The sequence below is a fragment of the Myotis lucifugus genome, unplaced genomic scaffold (genome assembly GCF_000147115.1).
Source record: "Myotis lucifugus unplaced genomic scaffold, Myoluc2.0 scaffold_77, whole genome shotgun sequence".
NCBI classification, from domain to species: Eukaryota; Metazoa; Chordata; class Mammalia; order Chiroptera; family Vespertilionidae; genus Myotis; species Myotis lucifugus.
In genome coordinates this window covers 2,433,095-2,443,297 of record NW_005871125.1, presented here as the reverse complement: position 1 = coordinate 2,443,297, position 10,203 = coordinate 2,433,095, and the positions used below count along the sequence as shown (strand labels likewise).

The following is a 10,203-nucleotide window of genomic DNA, read 5'->3' as shown; positions in this document are numbered from 1 at the left end:
TTGAATACTTAGATAACATCTTGCTTCTATTTTGCCATATAGACAAAACCATATTCCATTTGTATATCTGCCTGTAACCTTTCATACTGACTTGAAGTTCTCCTGTTGGCAATCCTAACCCTTTACTCTCCTCATTTTGCAGCTGGTATAAAAATGTACTTCAGGTTGTCATTTTGCAAAAGGCCAGACATGAACTATCTTCCTTTTAGGATCCAGTATGCATAACCTTCATGGCTATTTACCCCTTTTGGTTTTACAGCAGGAGAAAATGGCATGTAACGTCCCTAACCAAAGACAGCGGACTATGTCAACCTCTGGAGAAGCTCTGTATGAAATTCTTGGTCTGCATAAGGGAGCATCAAATGAAGAAATTAAGAAAACCTACAGGTACAGAGGCAGTTCAATGATGACATATCCTGTACTACTAGAGATGGTTATTTTGTGATTGGCAAGGGCCTTCAATTAAAGATATTTGCTCTCTGCTAAGACCAGGTAATCTCACTTTGGGAGCTCATGTTCCCTGTTCCATAAACACAGGCAGTTAGGAATAGAGAGGCAGACACTGATTTTATGAAAGAACTGTCTCATGATGCTGAGCCTTAGGAAAGGGCAGCCTATTAAGCCTACAATGAGAGAGGTAGGGGTGAGAGAAGGGTGGGGGGAAGAAAGGGAGGGAAAGAGAGGAGGAAGAGGAGGAGGAGGAGGAAGAGGAGGAGGAGGAGGAGTAGGAGTGGGAGGAGGAGAGAGATGGAGAGAGAGAGATCTCACTGTGAATGAATAGGAGTTGTGATTAAGCCCATAACCCATTTAATATAGTTTCAACAAATCTTTTTGTTTTAAGGGGGGTTTGTTGCTGTATTGTATGCTATACTTTTTAACTCTTCAGTTTTGATCTTTCATATCTGATCTAGTTTCAAGTTAGCTATTTTTGGGAAAATTTGAAACACTTTTTTATTTAACCCCCCAAGGATTTTTTTAAAAAGGATTGAGTACAAAAATAATTTACTTATTATAGGAAAATTGGAAACTACTAAAAATAAAAATAACATATATCCATAATTCTATCTCTAATGATAATTATCATTGATATTTTTTCCTTCTAGTCTTTTTTTCCTGTTTAAATAAGACATTTTAAACTTAAATTGGATTCATCTATATTCTCTTTCACTTTAACAAGGTCCTATCTTAAAAGTATACTGGTGTTATTAAATATTTTCATTTTTAATGCTATGGCTATTCTCTAATTACCTTGTTAGCTATTTTTAAAAACATGTACATTCTTTTAATTTTTCCCTAGAGTTAATTTCCTTGTACATAAAACATGATGTACATTTTCAATTATGTCCTTATTCATTGAGGAATAAAGTTGTGCTGTTAGAAAGAAAAATGAATCAAAATATAAATGAAAGTTTATTTTTAATCAGTTACTTCTTATTTGGCCTTGAATTAGGTTTTTAAAACTTATGGGGTTTTTTGATGTATGTAAGTTTAGAATTTTTAAGTAGATAAATTTGTTAGTCATTTACTTTATGGATTTTATCTTATCTGTCATGGTTAAAAAGCCTCTCCCAATTACAATATTATAAAAATACTAGAGGCCCGGTGCACAAAATTTGTGCACGGGTAGGGTCCCTAGGCCTGGCTGGCAATCAGGGCTGATTGGGGCCTTCCTTCCCCTGGCTGCCGGCTGCTGGCTGAGGCCTTACTTAGTTCTGTGCCGCCCCCTTGTGGTCAGTGCACATCATAGCGGCCAGTCGAACTCCTGAGGGGACAATTTGCATATTAGCCTTGCATTATATAGGATTAACCCATTTCTTCTAGTACACTTATGACTTTACATTTTTTATATTAAATCTTTGGTCAATTTGGAGTTTAACATGAGGAATGAAGGTATGATTTCATTTATTTTTTCCTAAATCACTAGCCCACCAAAATTTATTGAATTCTCTCTTTTTATCTATTGATGGAAAAATTCTTTAGCTTTGTATTGGAACCTTCACTATGTGGTAAACTGTAGGACCCAAAAGGCCTTCAAGGAGCATGGGTTGAAGAATAAGTGACAGTGGTGGAAACTGCCATTTGAATCCAAACAGTTCTGTGAAAATGGTAAAGTTTGACCAAAGTCAGTGTCAATCTTCCAGCTTATATTTCATGTAAGGTAGTGGGGAGAGAAAGAGTCTTTGCCATTTTATTGGGTCCTAGAGCTATCCAGGTGTGTGCCTGAGAGCTGCTCAGCCCTGTGCCTGGACACCCTTGGACGAGGGTCACTAAACTTGACTTTTAAAGCTTTGGTGCTGAGACATTGTGCTGGGGTGGGAGTTGGGAATTAAAGTAATTGTATTATAAGCTTAATACCTACAAGGATGCTCTCCAAATTGAAAAAAAAAGTGATGTCTAACTAACTACCTTGTAAGTTTTAAAATTCACTTTACAAATGTGACTTTTAATTGCCTTTATTAACTTTGTAAGCTAAAATTTCAGGTCATATCCTAATTAAGGCACTAATTATGCCGAGCTGTTCGCAACTTTAATAATTACAACCTAAAGTCTTTTCATGTAGTCAACATCTTCTTATTAATTTTGTTTTAATGTCATACAAATATTATTTTTTCAGCTGATTAGGGTACTAGTATGCTGCCAAGAGCATCTGCTTCTATCTAAATTACACATTTGTATTCTGGAAGTTATTCAAAGTGTATGAGCAGGCTGAAAAACTACTCATAATATTATTGTTATATTCAGGGATCCGAATTAAAGCAGTCAAAATGTAGTGAAATTAAAAGTCAGTGAAATTTAATAAAATTACCAACTGTTGAATCCATACACTGCTTGACCTCTGTTGTAATCCTTGGTTGTGCTCTTGAAAACACGGCTGAGTTAGAAGACATTTTTTTTCTTCATTTATATTTTATTTTTATTTTTGAATAGATAATATATTTACCTGATTAAAATGAGATCAAACAAACAGGTATACAAAAAATATCCCTCATACATAAGATCTCCAAGTTCTGTCTCAGGGGAAAGCAATTCCCTGTGTACCCTTCTAGAGAGATCACCTACCTCTATAAGCATATATCCAGACTTTCTCATCTGGGCAAGACAGTACAGGTTTGTCTTTCTCTGATCCTCCCTGCTAAGCATGCCTAAAAAGCCTTGGAAATAATGCAAAAGACAAGTAAAAGAGAACCCTGAAAGGTAGAAAAGAGAAGATGAATTGGTTAGGGACCACAAGCTAGAAACTGCATGTTAAATCCAGAGTAGCTGCCCATTAAAATAAAAAAATATATATATATAGGAATCAGAGTCTCTTAATACAACAGCCAAAATGTCCACATGAATACCACTCATTGTACCAAGAACCAAGAAAATCACAAGTTACATGAGAAAAGATAATCATCTGACTTCCACACTGAGATGAACCAGATATCGGATTTATTGGTATTTTAAAGTAACTATAATAAAAAAGATTCAGCAAGCAATTACAAATTCTCTTGAAACAAGTGAAAAAAAATAGAAAGTTCACCAAAGAAATAGAAATTATAAAAAAAGAACCAAGTGGAAATTATAGAACTGGAAAATAGCTGAAATGCTACAACAAACTAGAAGAGCTCTGTAGTAGAGGGAGCTGACTGAGGATAGAATCAGCGAAGTTGAGGACAGATCAATGGAACTTAGCCAGCCTGAACAACAGAAAGAAAATAAACTGAAAATAAACAACAGAGTCTCAGGAACCTGTACGGCTGTAACAAAAGATCCAACATGTATGGCATTAGAGTCCTAAAAGGGAAAGAAAGAAAGCGGGATCAAAAGACTGTTCAGAGAAATAATGACTAAAAATTCCCCGAGCTTGGCAAACCTATAAACCTACAGATCAAGAAGCTGAGTGAACCATAAATAGGATAAATCTAAAGAAATCCATGCCAAGACACATCATAATTAAACTTCTGAGAGCTAAAGACAAAAAAAAAACCACACACACAAAAAAAACACCTCAAAAGCAGACAGAGAAACAACACATTATTTATGAGGGAACATCAATTCAAATGACAGCAGATTTTTCATCTGAAACAACAGAGGCCAGAAGTGACACAACATTTTTCAAGTGTTAAAAATAAAGAGCTATCAGCTGTAAATTCTGTGTTTGGTGATACTATACTTCAGGAATTAAGGGAAAATAAAAATATTCTCAGATAAAGAAAGAAAATGATGAAAAAAGGAATCTTAGATCATCAGGAAGGGAGGAGGGAAAATGAAAAATGCAGAAATATGGGTAAATAAAATAGATTATCCTCATTAGTTTTTAAATTACATATGATGATTAGTATAAAAATTATAACATTATCTGATACTCAAGACAATTATATCTAAAATTGAGGAGGATAATGGGAGCCAAATGGGAGTCAAGTTTCTGCACTTCACGCAAATTGATAAAACAATATCAGTAGAATATCAGTAGACTGAGATATATATATATATATATATATATATATATATATATATGTATATATATATGTATATATATATATATGTATATATATATATATATATATGTATATATATATGTATATATATATATATATGTATATATATATGAAAATTTTATTCAAGTAACCCACAGGAAGACAAGAAAAAGAAAATGGAAGAGTGAGAAACAGAGGACACAAACAGAAAACAAATAATAAAATGATAGACGTAAGCCCTGACATAATAAGTATATTAAAGGTAATGGTCTAAGCATATATGATATTTTCCTTCCTTGTTATACAAATGGTGGTGTACTATAACTCCTATCCTATACTTTGCATTGTTCTCTTAACAATGTACCTTGGAGATCATTCTCAGGAATGATCAGTTCATAAAAAGTTTCATTCTTTTCATTTTGCAGCATCATGTACCATAACATAGATGTCCCATGATTTAATCAGTTCCCTGTTGATAAATATTTCGGTTGTTTTAAATCTAGGTTTCCTTTTAAAACCAACTTAGAGCGTCTCAGGAAAACCCCATGGTCCCAGAAAAGTAGATAGAGATGGGGAGAGGGAAACTATCTTTGTTCTGCCCACTTCCCAGTTTTTGCTATGCCCCTACTCCAAATTCCTGAGCAAGGATCGAATAGACCCAGCTGGGTCAGACGCTCACCCAAGTCTAGCTGGCTCTGACTAGGGATCTGGAATCACAAATACCCACGACCTTAGCAAGAACTGTAGGATCCAACTCCTGGGAAGAAAAAGGGGCAATGTTCTCTAAGCGTGAGTATAGAGTTGGGAAGGAAATTACCAATATTTCTATTTCTTTATTCCCTTAAAAATTCACATAAATAGCAGCCTCATAGGCCTAGCTCAGCCCCTTCCTATGTTTATTTATAAGTCTTTATCATAAAATCTTTCTATGAGTGAAGCATCTATTTTTCATATGTCATCTTTTTCCCTACAATAGTATAACCATGTTTCATTTGTTAGCTGATAAATTGGAGTCCCCAGCTACCTCAGAGGGTAGCTGGGAGCAGTGACAAGAGGAAGGCTTCTGTGTCAATCCATCATGTACTGAAGCTCTTGTCTCATTGAGACTTTGTAAAGATAAATGAGATCATTTTTTTCTCAAAGTGTGTGAAGCTCTTTGTGGAAGAGCACAATGAAAATATCAGGTACAGTTATGAATGGATAGATATCCTTATCATCCTTAAAAGTCTAAAATTATCCTGCCATTTGCTGCTACTGTTCAAAAACCATTTATCCAGCATAAAGTGACGTTTTGCTCCATGTCAAAAGTGCCATATCACAGGGTGAGACTCGTGGTATGAGTCTCATCCATGGCCTTCGTTAGGGAATAAATCTGCCTTTCACATTGTACAGCGTAATCATTCCAAGGAGCTTAAAGTTTAAGGCTCATTTAATCCAAGTTTTTCATGGCTGGGTCACACCACTTAATCATAACAGTGTTTGCATGAGATAAGCAAATATTTTCCCCTATTCTCCCACTGCCTAAAAGTCTTTACTCCCCCTTTGCATGCTGTCTGAAGGAGACATTTTAGCTAATCAAATACACCTGGGAAGGCTCAGCGGTCACTTATCTTGCACATATTTGCTGTAACTTTAAACTGGCATGTTTCCCTCTTTCACCTAATGTAAGTAGTCTCTCTGAGGCAAAGGAATTTGAGTTAGGAAGCTGGGGAGGACGGGGAGGGAGGAGGAGAGAGACACTAGTGAATGGTGGGACAATTGGCGAGAGGGTTGGTCGGTGAAATAAGAGACTCAAAGCTTGTTCTCTAATCCCCAATACCGGGCGTTGGCCCTTTTCAAGTGACTCAAGAACTTGAGTTCCCTGTAAAGTCTTCACCACCCAAGTCCTTTTAGGAGTCCCCCCTGGGAAAGTCTCCCAGGATCCAGGACTGAGTTCATCCTCATGTAGCAGTGTTGCTCCAACAAACCAAATTTCCACCCTGTGAACGACACTGCTTTCATTCACTCAGTGGGCACGTCCATGGTCAACTGCAGGCACAATTCGGCATGCTAGACTCTGCTGCTGCAGCTCCTCTGGTTCTCAGCTGGGCAGGGCTGCTCTGCTGCTATTCTGTGGCCCCACCAGGCCCAGCAGGGAGAGCAGGTCTCCTTGCTAAGTAGTCGGTGACCAAGTGTTCGAATTACTCCCCCAGGCCAAGAAGCCACCTATGCTATTCATCTGGAGACTTGAGGGAATCACCAGTGCCTGCTGGTCTGTGCGCCACTAAGAGGTAGAGGCTGGATATAGGGGATAGCTCCCTCCTTTTTGTGATACCCTCTGTTAGAGCCTCCAGGGAGTGTCAAAGTTTGATAGATAAGCTCCTTCCATCTTTTCTTATAGATCTCTTTCTAAAGGACCCAAACGCGTGCTCAGAGGTGAGTCAGAGACTAGCAGTAATGACCTATACTTAGACTCTCCATCCTCTCTGACCCCTAAAGCTTTGCTCCTAGGTCAAGCTCATTATGCTTGGCTCTTTCTTTCCTGAGATGGCATTCTTTTCAAGGAGACTCTGCCACCCCCAGATAGGCTTCCATCAGGCCCCACTGGTTCATCAGATTTACCCGGCTGTGGCTGCCCCAGCAGGGTATATGACGTGGATTTCTTTCTGGAAGGCTCTTCAGGCTTGGGGGACTTCTGGGAGGCTGCCTCCAGAAGTCCCCCAAGCATGCCTTGATGTGCTCAAATTCCCAGCCATGGACAGTAGGCTGTAATGGCTCAAAGATGCATCCACCTCCCTACCATAGTTCTATAACAAATAAGGCTACCTGTTCTGTATTCTCCTTAGTAACTTGAAAGAGGTAAATATAGTTTGCTGCTCAGCAAGCACTTTAGGTGTGTGATTAGATCCTTCTTTTCTTGATATTGACTGGTACATAAAAATCCTTCAGTCCAAAGTCAGTAGATGTTGATCTATACCTCATACTGCTACCTGATTATAGCAGAAGCCAAGAAGGATGATGAGAGCACTTAGCAGCCTGTAGTATATCTAGAATCTCTCACCATCATTAATGGCTTTCTAGCAGCAAGTTCTGTTCATTATTCAACAAATATTTAGTGAGCACCTACTATGTGCTAGGCAAACAGACAAAATCCCTGCACTCCTGAAGCCTATATTCTGGGCTGGGTGAGTAGGGAAGCTTAATAATAAGTAAATTAAGTAAAACATACAGTCTATCTGATGTTGTAAGTGCTGTGCAGAAAAGCAAAGGAGGTAGGAGGTGCTGGGAGTGGTGCTGGAAGTTACACATTCTCTTCAAGGTGTTCCACATAGATTTTAACACCAAAATCCCTTGGTTTCAGTGAATTCTAAGTATAACGTAGAAGTTAACAGCACAGGGTATGAATTCAGAAAAATCTGGATTTAAATACCATCTCTTAGCCTCGCTTTCTTCAAAATACAGATAATATACTGAGCTCAGAGGACTGCTGAGAATTACGTGAGATGATACATGTGAAGTGTTTAGCCAAGGTCTGGAACATGGGTACTGGGTGATACAAAGAATATTTAAGAAGTCATACAAAGAATACTTAAGAAGTCATACAAAGAATACTTAAGAAGTCATACAAAAAATACACAAGAAGTAATAGAAATAGCCCTGAGGAATGGCATTCTTCAAACTAGTTAGGGCCTGGGTGCAAGGAAACTGTTTTAGGAGTGTGTGTGTGTGTGTGTGTGTGTGTGTTGGGGGCGGGTATTTAGATTTCTGTGACATTTAAATTCCATTGCATACATTTAAAAGGGTGTTAAAACTGTTTTATTTTAACATGCCAATGTTTTTACTATGCTGAAAATTTTATACTCTTTGCATCTGTTTATTCTCATAAAAAAAATTTAGATACTGCCCTGGCTGGTAGCTCAGTGGTTAGAGTGTCAGCCCACACATTGAAGGGTTGCAGGTAAGGGCATGTATCTGGGTTGCAGGTTCAATTTTTGGCCCTAGTTGGGGTGCATGTGGAGGGAGGAAACCAATCAATGTGTCTCTTTCACATAGATGTTTCTCTCTCTCTCTCTCCCTCCCTCCCTCTCTAAAAATTAATGGGAAAAATAATCTTTGGGTGAACATTAACATATAAACAAACAAAAAGATTAGACATCAAGTTTAGAATGTGGAGAGAATGGTCTCTCAAAATTTTAAGGGGCATATAAGCAAAAAGTTAGAATCAGAGAGGGAATGCGGGAGGGAGGAAGGGAGGGACCCAAACATTACACCCAAAATGATTACAAGGGGTTGGGGGAAGGAGGCCTGTGGGGCCTTCTTTGAGGCCCTCCGTGTGCTCCATGGCCCACTGTGATGTCCAATCGGAGCATCAGAGAGGTTTTAGTTCCTCCCTTTCCTGCCTCTCCCACTCCATCAGTTCTCTGAGGGAAGGCACGGTGTTTTGTCTTCCTCTCACTTCCAGCCCTAGCACCATGCTAATGTTACCAAATGTAAGAACAAATTGGTCAGCAAATAGATTTTGCCTCTGTGTGTTCTCTTTGATTACATTCTCAGTTTCTTCAGGATCATTCTCAAAGGTTTTGCCACCTCGCTGGGTAGGGAGTCATTTACTGACCCCGTAAATAGAGAGGGCAGACCAGCAAGGAAAGGCAATGGTTTCAGTCTGGGACCTGCTCAATTTGTAGGGTTGTGGGACCTTCCAGTGAGAAGTAGTGGATAAGGAAGGAAAACTGTAGAAAATACAGCCAGTTATGCAATTTGGAGAATGTGAATCTTGAGTATTCAAAATCTCATGTATAACTTCAATGTTAGTTTTTATTTACACTGATATGTACATTGTTGAAGTTAGATAAAAACAAGATTAGGATGCTTAAAAGGGAGACCAACTGCTTTCCCTTGGTGCAAGAAACTAACAAAATGCTGGCCTACTTTCTGAATGAGATCTAACTCTTCCTTAACATATCAGAGACCACAAAATCAGAGTGAACTCGTTTTATACATCAGCACCTGGATCTCTGTGCCTCATGGATGAGCTTAATTTCTATCCTGATATAGAGCAGCAGTAATTAAATTGATTCTTCTATTCTATTTCATTCAATTTCACATGGAACTTTCTGGAATTCATCTTCCATCTCTAAAGAGGTGAGTTGCCTCAGAGTAGACGAAAGTGAGTCAAAAGTTATTTTCACAAGGAGCAGGAAGGAGTGTCATTTCCATAGTGATTTGTGGCAACCCCAAGCAGTGGTGCTTTTACCCATCTTTATTAGCAATTACAGGTCATAACAGAGGCTGATGATGAATAAAGTGTGAATGTCAGGGGAATACACAGCTAATAGAAGAATGGTAAATATTTACAAGGCAAGATGATGATTCAAGCTCACAAGATAAATTGAAATTAATCTTTATCAAGCACTAATTTGTTTCCTGAATTCTAAAACCTTCCACTAAGAACAAAAGAATATGAGGCCAAGTCAGTTACCTTCCAGCTCTTGCATACCCTCCCTTCTCCCATAACAATTTTTCCACTTGATCTTCTTATTTTTTCATGCAACTTCAACTTCATTGTTCCTGGGCACAAGAATCATAACGATCAATGACTTTTTCCCCCCACTAATTTACTTAATACCTATTTAGTATTGGATACTTATTCATATTATACCTATTCATATCTATAGCTTGTACCATTTAAAGAGTTTGTCTTATAGAAAGTTAGATTTAGTAAGGTTTAAAAGATACATACTGAAAGACAAGCCAAATAAAGGAG

At 38.0% G+C, this 10,203-nt stretch overlaps 1 protein-coding gene across 1 annotated transcript in view; it reads left to right on the top strand.

Moving 5' to 3' along the window:
• The first annotated feature begins 268 nt into the window (after window positions 1–268).
• The window catches only part of DNAJC5B (DnaJ heat shock protein family (Hsp40) member C5 beta), a 30,630-nt gene continuing 20,695 nt past the window's right edge, over window positions 269–10,203 (top strand). The window contains exon 1 of the mRNA XM_023755468.1: window positions 269–387. Within this exon, the coding sequence (XP_023611236.1) occupies window positions 269–387 (119 nt within the window). The remainder of the gene's footprint in view (window positions 388–10,203) is intronic.